At 41.4% G+C, this 13,664-nt stretch overlaps 1 protein-coding gene across 1 annotated transcript; it reads left to right on the forward strand.

Annotated features, from left to right (window-relative positions):
• Positions 1 to 1,364: 1,364 nt before the first annotated feature.
• On the forward strand, positions 1,365 to 3,580 carry LOC138892315 (WEB family protein At5g55860-like). The gene is made up of 4 exons (XM_070176022.1): positions 1,365 to 1,452; positions 2,282 to 2,931; positions 3,008 to 3,061; positions 3,122 to 3,580. The coding sequence occupies exons 1-4, from the start codon at positions 1,365 to 1,367 to the stop codon at positions 3,578 to 3,580; spliced, it is 1,251 nt and encodes a 416-aa protein (XP_070032123.1).
• Positions 3,581 to 13,664: the final 10,084 nt, after the last annotated feature.

Below are 13,664 nucleotides of genomic sequence, written 5' to 3' on the forward strand. Positions count from 1 at the left end.
AAAATTAGTTCATCTAAAAGCAAACTTCAGGAGCCAAATAATTTTGCATTATCATTTATTTAGATATGTTTTTCTTAATCTAATTAATAGGATTAAGGTCTTTCTCTTGATCATGTCTGCTCCCTTCCTCTAATTTGATTCGTTAAAGAGAGCGTTTTAATAAGACTATATATTCCGCAGAGAATATGGCTTAGTTTCAAGACCATCTAATCATACTTTACTATATAAGATTTACCTTATATACACCGACAATATCATTTATATTTTGCATTTTTACTTGTTCTCCTAGATTTTTCTTATTTCCTACGTCACCAAATTCGGCTTATTATATATAATTACAATTTACATGTGGTTGGTAGGTAATATTTTGCCTTATTGTTTACCCTAAAATTCGAGTAACAATTAAACTTATTTAGTGATTTTAAGGATACGCGATTTACTCCAATACCAATTGATAAACAAAGAATTGAATAAATAATCTGAATAATAAAATAAATCAAACCAGTGTTCTAGCAGAGCTTTCGACCCCGATCTGAGATGGACTCGAGGCTGGATAAAGAGAACAGTAAAGAACAGAAAAATAAACAATGATGAAAAGTAGTAGATATTAAGTGAAATAGAGAGCAGCATTTTTTATATATGCTTCTCAGTGAATCTGTCCTTACAAATGAATGGGGTTCCTCTTTATATAGTAGAGGAATCCTAAATAAGGTACACTTCTTATACCGGAAACAAATCCCATGATTGGCGTCTATAACCGCTTGATTCGATCTGTTCCGGGATTTCCGCCGAGATCTTCGGTCGGTTGCTAACATTTTGCCATTCCGTTATTACGCCTTACTCGAAGTCGGTCATGCTCGGTCTCGATCTTCAGCGAGCACTTCGATCTTTATGCTCCATACTCTGCCATTGAGCTCGAGCCTGGTCTATTACGAGCTTACTCTCGAGGCAGCTTCTCGTGGTTATGAAATCTGACATGCCCGATTTTGACCGTATACAGATAGTCCCTGCGTTTCTTGGAATAAAATGATAAGAAACGATCCGAGCCTTGATTTTCTGAAACCTCGATCATGACGTAGTCCTTATGACGTAAGTGACGGATATGATCGAAACGTCCCGTCAGTTCAGTTCCCCAAATCATAAATGCTTGTCAGTTAGCGGTCAGCCACTAACGCCACCGAACTGTCGCCGTGAACCTATAAATACCCGCTCCTTCATTGAATCAAACTTTACTTTTTCTCTAATCAAACCTCTAAGTATTCTCACTCTTTTCATCTCCTCTTTTTCGCCGTTTGTAGAGCCACCGTCGTTAGCACCGAAACCACTAGTTTTTCATCTTTCTTCACTCTTCTTTACTTATACAAATGGCGAAAACCTCAAAGACTGTACCGCAGAAGGAGAAAGCTTATTGCTCCTCTTCCTGGTCGTCTGGTGGCAAGGCGCCCGGCCCGTGTACTCTAAAATCCGACTTCAAGTTCGAAAATCCTTCATCAATCCCGGGCCGATGTGAGCATGTGTCGATGTACATGTTCTCAATATCGAAGAGCCACCTCGAGGCCGTGAAGAAGGACTGCAACTAGGGTCCCGAGGTCGTGGTGCAAATTCCTGCTCCCGAAGATAGCATCACCGCTTATGTGGAGGGGTTCTTAAGTGTTTACACTTACCCCTTCACATTGGGTCCCCTCAACCCAATGATTATTGATCTCTGTAAAAGATATCAGGTCACCCTCGTCCAAATCCACCCCTCTCTATGACGCATAGTAATCATGCTACGCTTCTTCTCTAGCAAGGCCGAGGGGCTAGAGTTTACTCTAAATCACCTCATGCGGTTGTACCGGCCTCGAATCTACCGAGGACTAATCAGACTCCAACGCCGGGCAACGAAGGCCTTGATCTCGAGAATCGATGAGGATAAGGATCGGGGTTGGATGAGCCATTTTATACGGGTGAGGACCTGCGACATTATCCCGAAAGAGAAGATGTCATTCCCTGAGGAGTGAAACTTCGATCATAAGTGATCTTTTAAACTTTGTTCTTCGTACCTTCTTCGACTTCGCCTGATATCCCCTTTCAATATGCAGCCATTCCTTGGATGCCTCAAGCGGTACCTGACCTCGAAGATTGGGTGCGGAAGTTAGCCTTAACTTCCACATATGCCGAACGCGCATGGCGTGATTTGGCAAAGGGAAGATGGGAGGACAAGAACCACGGTAAGGATCTCCTTTTTCATGTTCTGAAATATTTTTTATACTCCATTCATCACAAAATGTTTTTCATGCAGGCCTGACCAAGGATGCCATTTTGAGGCCTTCAAGTGTTGAGGAAGAAACCAAGTCCCCGGTTCTGAAGCCGGGAGAAGACAAGAAGAGGAAACCTGCCCCGCAGTCCGAGGACCCTAAGCCCAAACCTCGAAGGGTGAGGAGGAAAGTAATCGCTCTCACGATGGACTCGGTCCAAAAATTGAGAAATGAAGAAGAGGAAGAAGAGGAAAATGCCTCGGCACTGACGGTCCGACCTAGGAAAGCCTTCGAGGTCACCAAACCTTCTGAGCTGACGGCGGCTGCTAAAATCAAGCCTCGTGTCGAGGAGGCTTCCAAAAAGAAATCGGGTGAGGATCCTAAATTACCAGAGGTCGAGACCGTTTCTCGGCCATCTGCAACTACACCAGACGGGGCCGGTTCTAGGACCCCGAAGATCAATCAGAGCGTCCTGAACGACTTGCTCGGGACCATGACAGCAGGTCACTTGCTTTCTCTCCTGACCTTTTCTGAGGAGGCACTAAGGGAATCTCAAGAGTTGAAGACTCCTCATATAGGCAGAGGCTCTAGTGTAGGGGATCCTTTTCGGGATTGCTTTACTGGAGTCAATGATGCCTTTGATATCGGTGATGCTTCTATTCTTTTAGAAGAGGCCCAACGCCTCTTATCTCGGGTAAGAATCACTTCTTTTCTTTACTCTTCTTTTTCTTTTTCTCTAAATCTGACTTGTGTTTTCCTTTTTTGTATAGGCCTTCGCCAAGTTTCAAGCTGACCTTAGCCAGTGTGAAACCGAGCTCCAAAGGGTCTCAGAGTAGAGGAACGCTTTGAAGCTTTTTTTCGGCCAAAAAGACGAAACTATAAAGGATCGTCAAGCGAATTTGGCCAAGGCTCATGAGGAAAAGGCCGAGCTAGATAAGCAGGTGAGCATCATTTTGATAAAGTACGAACTCGACCCAACTGTGGAGGCTAATACTTCATTATCTCAGCTGCAGAAAAAGGTTGAAAGGATCGAGTTGCTTCGGGGAGAAGTCAATCAAGTAAAGGCCGATTGTGATCGGTGGAAGGAGAATATGGACCGCCTAGTTGAGGAAAAAGAAACTACCTTGGCCAAACTGTCATCGACCAAGCTTCAACTTCGGATTGTCAAAGAGAAAAGTTCGGCCCAAGCTAAGAGGATCGAGGAGCTTGAAAATGGGCTTGCTAAGGCCAAGACGGAGATCGAGAATACAAAGGTCATGGAGGAAAAATCCATTGCCATGTACCAAGCCGATGTTAAGGCTGCTCAAATGCAGCTAAGGGAGGCTTCTGACCGAGAGCAATAGATCATTGACTCGGCAAAGTGTCAATCCCGGAGGGAAACCCTCGAGGAAATCCATACTCGAGGTTTTGACCTCCCCGAGGAGATAGCCCGAGCCAAGGTGCTTGAAGCTGAAGCCAAGAAGCTTGCCTCCTTCGATGACGAAGACGATGATGAAGAAGGCAGTCGAGGCGGATCCGATGAGGGGCCTGAAGGGGAAGTTGCTCTCAGAGAAGAGGTCAAAACCGGTCGTAGTTAGGGCTTAATATTTCTTTTTGTAAGACCTTGATCGGTCTTTTGTACATAACCTTTTTTATCAATATATAAAAAAACTTCTCGTGAATGTCTTCTCAGTTTTATGTTCAAACGTGTTTTGTGCTTTTGCCTTGTGAAAATTTTGTTGTTGCAGCTTCTGTAATCGAGTGAACACAAATTTGAACTTTAGGATAAACCCTTAGGTTTTTTAGATGCGCAAGGGCGAGTCCCTGAGTTCAATAATATGTTCGAGATTTTGGATGGCTTGATCGATGCCATGACTGCACTGTTCTTATAACTAAGTTCGAGTATGTTTCGAACTTAGCATAGAGTAAACCCTTAGGCTTTTTATCTAATAATAGGTAATTTTTGAACTTATAGTAACATACCCCTTAAGGTTTTATGTCGGATCCTTGAGCTAAATTCAAGTCAACTTTATTTGAACTCGGAATAGTAGAACCCTTAAGTCCGAGTTGAGTGAGAACAAAGTCTCGAACTCTAAATGTATTAGCCCTTAGGACCTTTTAGGTTGGGCCCATATGGCATCTAAAAGACGACTATTATTTCTCCCTTTTCGGCTTAAAATACTTAATAAAATTTTCTTTATGCCTTAGCATGTATTTTACCCATTGGGTTTTTTGAGGGTCCGATGTCAGTTGAAACCCTTTTACTTTTTGTGCCTTAGCACGTTTGTGTTAAAAATAGTTTGATACCTCTTAAGGTTTTTTGAGGGCTGATTTTATCGAAGCCCTTTTGATTATTTGCCGAGGGTAGCCTTTTTTTACTGGTTTTTCAGAGAATTTGAAGGCCTATCGTTATTGCGGAATTCGGACGTCTCCGAGCCGTGTTATTTAGGCCATAGCCTTTAGTTTGGCCGTAGCCTTTAGTTTGGCCGTAGCCTTTGGGTACGCCTCTTAGGCTTATTTCCCATAACATTTCGGACTTGTTTGAAATGTCAGTCCCCGAGAATGGTGGCCTTGGCCTATATATAGAGGGGTGCCTCTTTGAGGTCTTATGCATTTGTGTTTAGATAACTCGAATATGCCTATCATCGATGGTAGTCCCCGAGTGTATATTTACACTTTGGCTCTTGAGCTGTTTCTCGCAATATCATAAGCATAAGGTTTGTATAGTAGATAATTCTCTTCGAGACACAAAATGTTTAAATGAAGAGAGAATGCTTCTTTGAATAGTTTATACATGTGTATATGTTTTGCCATCGGGGCTCGATAATTTATATGGACACGGTTCACTTGACCGTTTGGTCCATTACAAAGCTTCCTTATCGAGGCCTTTTGACATGAGGTACTATTCTCGAGAATACAACATCCGAGGGTGTTGCCCTCCAGTATTCGAAATTGATTGCATAGAAGCCTTGGATACTATTGAATTGTCCTCGGGTAGCACATAATTGTTGCCTCGTTAAAAACCTTGCCGGAAAAACCCAGTTGGGATAAAAATCGATCTAAGGGAAAAAGAGTGCAACGCGTACTTTAAAACCTGAGGTCTCGATGTCTTTGGTCGAACTCCTGCAATGAGTTAGCATTGAATATATATAAATGAAAGAAGAGAGAAAATCATACCTTAACAATAATATCGTTTGAGGAGTGATATGTTCCAGTTGATTGGTAATGGTTTGCCGTCCATCGTTCCGAGTTTATAAGACCCTTTTTCCGACTATATCGAGGACTTGACAGGGTCCTTCTCAATTCGGGCCGAGATTCCCTTCATTAGGATCTCGAGCGTTAATGGTGACCTTCCTTAGGACTAAGTCCCCAACCCTGAAGTGGGGAAGGTTGGTTCTTCTATTGTAGTACCTTTTGATTCGTTGCTTTTGTGCAACCATTCGAACAAGTGTCGCTTCTTATTTTTCATCTAATAATTCGAGGCTAGTATTCATAGCCTCGTGGTTCGATTCCTCTGATGCATGTTGATACCTTGCGCTGGGTTCTTCGACTTCTACTGGGATTAAGGCTTCGGAGCCATACACTAAGGAAAACGGAATTGCCCATGTACTGGACTTTGATGTTGTTCGATATGCCCAAAGGACTTCGGGCAGAATTTCTCATTTCCCTTTAGCTTCGTTCAACCTTTTCTGCAGGTTTTGGATGATAGTCTTGTTCGTTGATTCGGCATGTTCGTTCCAACTAGGGTGATACGGTGTTGACAATATCCTTTTTATTTTATGGTCTTCGAGAAATTTCGTCACTTTACTACCGATAAATTGCTTATTATTGTCGCATACTATTTATGCGGGTATCCCAAATCGACACACGATGTGATTCCAGATGAAGTCTATAACCTCTTATTCTCTCACTTTCTCAAACGCCTGTGCTTCAACCCATTTAGAGAAATAGTCAGTCATAAATAAAATGAACTTAGCTTTACCTGGGGCCGATCGAAGAGCGTCGACGATATCCATCCCTCATTTTATGAATGGACATGAGGATAGGACTGAATGAAGTTATTCTCCGGGCTGATGGATCATCGGTGCAAACCTTTGACATTTATCACATTTTCGAACAAACTCCTTAGTATCTTTTTCCATGCTATCCCAGTAATATCCTGCTCTAATGATTTTGTGAATCAGTGATTCGGCACTGGTGTGGTTCCCACAAGTGTCTTCATGGACCTCTCGTAAAACATAATCGGTGCCTCCTGCTCCCAAGCACATTGCCAATGGTCAATTGAATGTTCTTCTGTATAATGTTGCATCTCCAGCCAATGTGAATCGAGCAACTTTGGTTCGTAAGGTCCTCGACTCTTTAGGGTCTGAGGGTAGCTTTCCATTTTTCAAGTATTCAATATATTTATTCCTCCAATCCCAGGTTAAGCTTGTAGAATTTATCTCGGCATGACCTTTCTCAATCACGGATCTCGAAAGTTTAACGATAGTCCCCGAGCTGATCTCATCTTCCTCGACCGATGACCCCAAGTTTGCAAGTGCATCAGCCTCACTGTTTTGTTCTCGAGGTACATGCTGTAAAGTCCATTCCTTGAAACGGTGCAAAGTTGCCTGCAGCTTGTCCAAATACCTTTGCATTATATCCTCTTGAACTTCGAAGGTTTTGTTTACTTGGTTCACCCCCAGTAAAGAGTCACACTTGGCTTCAATGACTTCTGCCCCCAGGCTTTTAACTAGATCGAGACCTACAATCATAGCCCCGTACTCGGCCTCATTGTTAGTCAACCTAGAAGTTTTGATAGATTGCATAATAGTGCTACCCGTGGATGGCTTCAAAATGATGCCTAGCCCGGACCCCTTCACATTTCAAGCATCGCTTGTGAAAAGGGTTCATACCCCCGATGAGTGCCCGATTTTAACAAGAGTTCCTTTTCAACTTCGGGTACGAGGGTTGGAGTAAAATCGTCCACAAATTTGAGACTCGATGGTCGTCCGGAGTTGATATTTGATGTCATACCCACTGAGTTCGACGTCCCATTTGGCCAATCAGCCCGACAGTTCGGGTTTTTGCAAAATATTACGAAGTGGGTAAGTGGTTAATACGCATACGGGGTGACATTGAAAATATGGTCTTAACTTTCTAGAGGCGCTTATCATTGCAAGTGCTAATTTTTCTAAGTGTGGATATCTAGTTTCTGTTTCTCCTAAGGTTCAACTTATATAATAAACGGGAAATTGCGTACCTTGCTCTTCTCGAACTAGGACACCACTTACCGCGATTTCTGATACTGCCAAGTACAAGTAAAGTTTCTCATCTGCCTTTGGAGTGTGAAGCAGTGGTGGGCTCGATAGGTATCGCTTCAACTCTTCCAATGCATGTTGGCATTCCGGGGTCCAGGCGAAATCGTTCTTCTTTTTGAGTAAAGAGAAAAATCTGTGGCTTTGATCCGATGACCTCGAAATGAATCGGCCTAAGGCAGCTATCCGTCCAGTTAGCCTCTATACGGCTTTTACACTATCCATGACGGCGATGTCTTCGATGGCCTTGATTTTATCGGGGTTGATCTCGATCCCCCGATTTGATACCATGAAGCCAAGGAACTTGCCCGAACCAACCCCGAAAGCACATTTCTCGGGGTTGAGCTTCATGTTGTATTTCCTTAAAATCTCAAACGTTTCCTGCAAATGAGTCAAATGGTCCTTTGCGCACAGGGACTTAACTAGCATGTCATCAATATAAGCCTCCATTGATTTACCTATTTGTTCTTCGAACATTTTATTCACTAGGCGTTGGTAAGTAGCTCCTGTATTTTTTAGCCCGAAGGGCATTACATTATAACAATATGTTCCATACTTGGTGATAAATGAAGTCTTTTCTTGGTCTTCTGGGTTTATTTGGATTTGATTGTACCCGAAATAGGCATCGAGAAAAGTAAGGATCTCGTGGCCAGTCGTGGCATCGATCATGTGATCGTTATTAGGCAGTGGAAAAGAATATTTGGGGCACGCCTTGTTTAAATCCTTATAATCTACACACATTCTAAGTTTGTCCCCTTTTTTAGGGACTACAACTACATTGGCTAACCATTCGGGATATTTCACCTCCCGAATGGATCCTATTTTGAGAAGTTTAGCTACCTCGTCCTTTATGAATGCGTGATTTACTTCAGACTTGGGTCTTCTCTTTTGCTTCACCAGTTTAAATCTAGGGTCCAGGCTTAGCCGATGTGACGTGACCTCCGGTGGAATCCCTGTCATGTCTAAATGGGACCAAGCAAAGCAATCTATGATATCAACAAGAAATTGAATAAATTTTTTCCTGAGTTCGGGGGTTAATCCCGTTCCCAGGTATAACTTTTGTTCGGGCAGGTACTCGATCAATATAACCTATTCCAGCTCTTCGTTCATTGATTTGGTAGCGTCGGTATCTTCGGGAACAACAAAAATATGAGGGGTCAAAAAATCCTCCTCTTCTTCTTCTATCTCCCGCTTCCCTGATTCGGTCGAGGCCGGTGCTGTGATTGCTATTTGACTTATTGTTTATCTTTGATGTCCGACTTTTCCGAGGTTGATAGTCTCGATATCAGGGTGACCTCATCGACCGCAAACATTTCCTTTGCACCATACTGCTCCCCGTACATTATTTTTACACCGTCCGACATTGGGAATTTCATTATTTGTTGGAGAGTCGAAGGGACTACCCTCATATTGTGGATCTAAGGCCTTCCGAGCAGGGCATTGTACCTCATGTCGCCCTCGATTACATGGAACTTGGTATCTTGAATGGTTTCAAATACGTTCACCGGTAGAATAATCTCCCCTTTAGTTGTTTCACTGGCCATATTGAAGCCGTTTAAGACTCGAGTTGCGGGTACGATTTGAGTTTGTAGGCCGAGCTGCTCCACGACCCACGATCGGATGATATTTGCCGAGCTACCTGGATCCACTAAAACACGTTTAACTTGAACTTTATTTAATAAGATAGAAATTACCAGAGCAACGTTGTGGGGCTGAGAAATGCCTTCTATTTCTTCGTTATTGAATGATAAAGTGCCTTCGGACACATAATCTCGGGTTCGTGTTTTCCTAGTGATCGATACCTTAGTGCGTTTGAATATGGGTTCCTGTGGGATGTCGACCCCACTGACGATCATATGAATGACATGTTGGGGTTCCTCTTATTCATTTTTCCTGTTGGCGTCCCTTTCTCTGAAATGATTCTTGGCTCGATCGTTGAGGAACTCCCGAAGGTGACCCTCGTTGAATAGACGGGCTACCTCCTCCCTTAATTGCATGCAATCCTCGGTCTTGTGACCATGCGTGCCATGATACTTGCACATCAAAAGTGGGTTTCTTTGGGAAGGATCGGTTTGTATGGGTTCGGGCCACCTAGTATCCCTGATCCTTCCGATTGCCGAAACAATGCCCGATATATCAATGCTAAAGTTATATTCCGATAATCGAGGTGCCTCTGTGGGATCGGCATACTTGTCGAAACCACTTTTGCTCATAAGTCCCCGAGAATTCTGTGCTCAATCACTTCTTCGATCGTTCCAGGCGAAATTGCATCCTGAACCATTGTTCCTTCGATCTGCGGTATATGGTTGATATTGGTCCTTATTCGACCTTGGCTCCCTGTCGACGTCCCTCTAGTTTTTAACTGTCGACCTATTTGGATATAATGAACCATAAGGGGCTCCTAATTGGTCATCCTCGACCCTGATCTTCGACTGATATCTATTGTATACATCTGCCCAAGTTATAGCTGGATACTCGATCAGATTTTGTTTCAACTGCCGTGATGCTATCGAACTCCGGTCGTTCAATCCTTGGGTGAAAGCTTGAACGGCCCATCATCTGTGACCGGTAGCAAATCCATGCGTTTCATTTGAAATTGGGACACGAACTCCCTTAGCATTTCATTATCCCTTTGTCTTACCTTGAAAAGGTCTGATTTCCTCGTTGCGACCTTTATGGCCCCGGCATGTGCCTTTATAAAAGAATCTACTAACATGGCAAATGAATCGATGGAATTTGGTGGCAGGTTGTGATACCAAATCATTGCTCCCTTCGAAAGGGTCTCTCCGAATTTTTTTAACAGCACGGATTCGATTTCATCATCCTCTAAATCGTTACCCTTGATGGCACATGTATATGAAGTAACATGCTCGTTGGGATCGGTAGTCCCATTGTATTTGGGTATGTCTGGCATACGAAACTTCTTTGGAATAGGCTTCGGAGCTGCACTTGGAGGAAATGGCTTTTGTACAAACTTCTTCGAATCCATCCCTCTCAAGATTGGTAGTTCCCCTAGTATCTAATCAACTCGAGAGTTGTATGTCTCCACTTTTTTATCGTTGGCTTCGATTCTCTTCTCCCTTGATTCAATTCTTTTGGTGAGCTCCTTAAGCATTTTCATTACCGCAGGATTAGTCTCCGATTCGTTACCATTCGACCTCTCTGGTATTGGCTCGGTACGGCAAGTAATTTCCGGCTCGACCTTATTCGGAGCTCTATGTTGATTTTGTAACTGAGCAATAGCGGCTTGCTGAGCCTGAAGCATCTCGAATATCAATTAGAGACTGACTCCTTCATCTCCTCTGCCTTGTGTTCCTTGGCTACTAGATCGACCTTTTCTACGTACACTCCCATCAAGATCTGCGCCTAGGTTCGCGTTTAGAGCAACGTGCGAACTGACATCAACTGGGTTGGCAACCAGTGCTGCCCCGAGATTAGCCTGTGGCACCTCGACTCCTGGAGTGATTACATTTTCGTTTTCATCTTGGAATCTGAGGCCATTATTACCGTGTGTGGATGCGTTTTGTGAGTTTGACATGTTTTAACTGGAAAGCAAAGCCACTCAACAAGAACAAGCGTAAAATAGTGTATTTTACCAAAATCAGTACTGAGCAATCACTATTATCCTTATCCCCACGGTGGGCGCCAAACTGTTTACCCTAAAATTCGAGTAACAATTAAACTTATTTAGTGGTTTTAAGGTTACGTGATTTAATCCAATACCAATTGATAAATAAATAATTGAATAGATAATCTGAATAATAAAATAAATCAAACCAGTATTCTAGCAAAGCTTTTGACCTCGATTCGAGATGGTCTCGAGGCTGGATAAAGAGAACAGTAAAGAACAAAAAAATAAACAATGATGAACAGTAGTAGATTGTAAGTGAAATAGATAGCAGCATTTTTTGTATATGTTTCTCAGTGAATCCGTCCTTACAAATGAATGGGGTTCCTCTTTATATAGTAGAGGAATCCTAAATAAGGTACACTTCTTATATCGGAAATAAATTACATGATTGGCGTCTATAACCGCTTGATTCGATCTATTTCGGGATTTCCGTCGAGATCTTCGGTCGGTTGCTAATATTTCGCCATTCCGTTATTACGCCTTACTCGAAGTCGGTCATGCTCGGTCTCGATCTTCAGCAAGCACTTCGATCTTCATGCTCCATACTCTGTCATTGAGCTCGAGCCTGGTCTATTACGAGCTTACTCTCGAGGCAGTTTCTCGTGCTTATGAAATCTGACATGCCCGATTTCGACCGTATACACTTATGGTGTAAAATACTAATACAGTATCAATGTACATAAGTTATATTCCTTTGTATATGAGACAACTGCACATGTCTATATGGTGTGTTCCTATTTTCAATAGTAGTACATTATTGATGTTATTGTTGTTACCCCCATTAATTATTATTTTTATTGCTAATTTATTTTTAGTTTTCGGGCATAGTCAAAAAATGATGAGTGGACAAAACAATATCCATATAAACTAGATTGCTATAATGATATATATGTCTAGAATCCATCTAACATTTTCTTTTCTTTTCTTTTTCTCTTTGAGGCTAAAAAAGAAAAGCAAAGGAAAACTATCTGATTCTACTATTGAAAGAGAAAAGAAAGAATAATATCTTAGAAGGCAAAAAGGCTGAGCTAATTTAATTGGATATTTGGAATCAAATTATATGGTTAAAATCGCATTCAACTTGTGAATGTACCAAACATCCTTTGTTTGGTCATTTTGTTCAAAGGAATGAATAGGTTTGAGAAGAAAAAACAATTTAAGTGTATAATATGAATGTGGCTGTTGACCATTAAGTTGACTATTGACTAATCGATCACTGGAGCCCACCTATCATAACACTGTTTTTCTTGGTCTTTGATTCTCTACATGTTCCATGATCATCTTGGCATTCTGTGCATTCTTAGTTTCTTACGTACTTTCTGGTCTACTTTTTTTTTTCTCTTATTCTTTTATGTGAGGTGCTACAAGCCTGTGCTATAATGCAACATTTAGTCCCAAGTAGCAGTGTTACTCTAAAAAAATTGAGTTAATATCATATGAATTGATGGTCCACATATTTTTTATTAAATTAATAAAAATATATACTACACTTGATCTTAATTAAAAGATTGAAAAAGCTTTCAACTTATTGAGTTCCACAAATTACATCCTTCATTTTCTTTCCCTTCTCTTATGGAATATATTTTAACTCGGCAAAAACTAACCTAAAAGTTATAATTAATTTTTTTTCAAAGAAAGAAAGAGAAGTGACAAAATGTACTAACTTGTGTCAAATCAAGATTGCTCCTCTGGGAGCTTTATATTATTTAAAATAAGAGTGGATAATGACTTTAAAACCATAACACACATCTTATCATTGAAAGGAAGATTGTTGAGGTATAAACTGACAGAAAATACAATAAATTCAATGTAGCCAGTCAAAAGACCTACTATCTAATAAGTCAACAGCAAAGATATATAGAAGGATATATTATTGAGTGTGAGGAAAAGCTTGTTTTTTTACCTTTCCCCGTTTTATTTGAAGGCCTGATTTATCAGGGTTATAGTAAAGTGATAAATATTTTTAATATTCTTAACTAAAGGTTTTGGGTTTGAGCTCTTGATATAGCATCACCTTTTATGGAGTACTTTACCCCTCTCCCCTCCCCTCCCCTCCCTTCTCCTAATATGGAACTTTAGGGCACAAATTCGAAAATAATCAAAGTCTCAATATAAATATTGGACGCCGGGTGATAGAAACAAGAAAAAAGAAAAGTCTAATAGAAAATGGGCATATAGGGAGCACATGTTTTGTGTCATAGGGAGGTGGTGAGGGTATTCAATATGTCACTGGACTAATGGTTTTGCTTATGAATAGGCATGCTAAAACATTCATCATTAAGCCAAAAGGTCAAAGTGAAAACTGGCCACCACTCTCAACTTGTTTCTTCAATAACCACTCAACTGGTATTCATCCCTTGGTGGGGCACTATGCTGCTTCTGTTTTCTTCTTGCTTTTGTTGCCTCATAAGAACTTTCTAGCTCAATCTAGGAAATCACTCTAGCACTAATACTATTACTATATCACATTGATTATATTTAATAAGACGCGTATGTTCCATCTAGATGTTGGGACTTGGT

The sequence above is a fragment of the Nicotiana tomentosiformis genome, chromosome 5 (genome assembly GCF_000390325.3).
Source record: "Nicotiana tomentosiformis chromosome 5, ASM39032v3, whole genome shotgun sequence".
Lineage (NCBI taxonomy): Eukaryota > Viridiplantae > Streptophyta > Magnoliopsida > Solanales > Solanaceae > Nicotiana > Nicotiana tomentosiformis.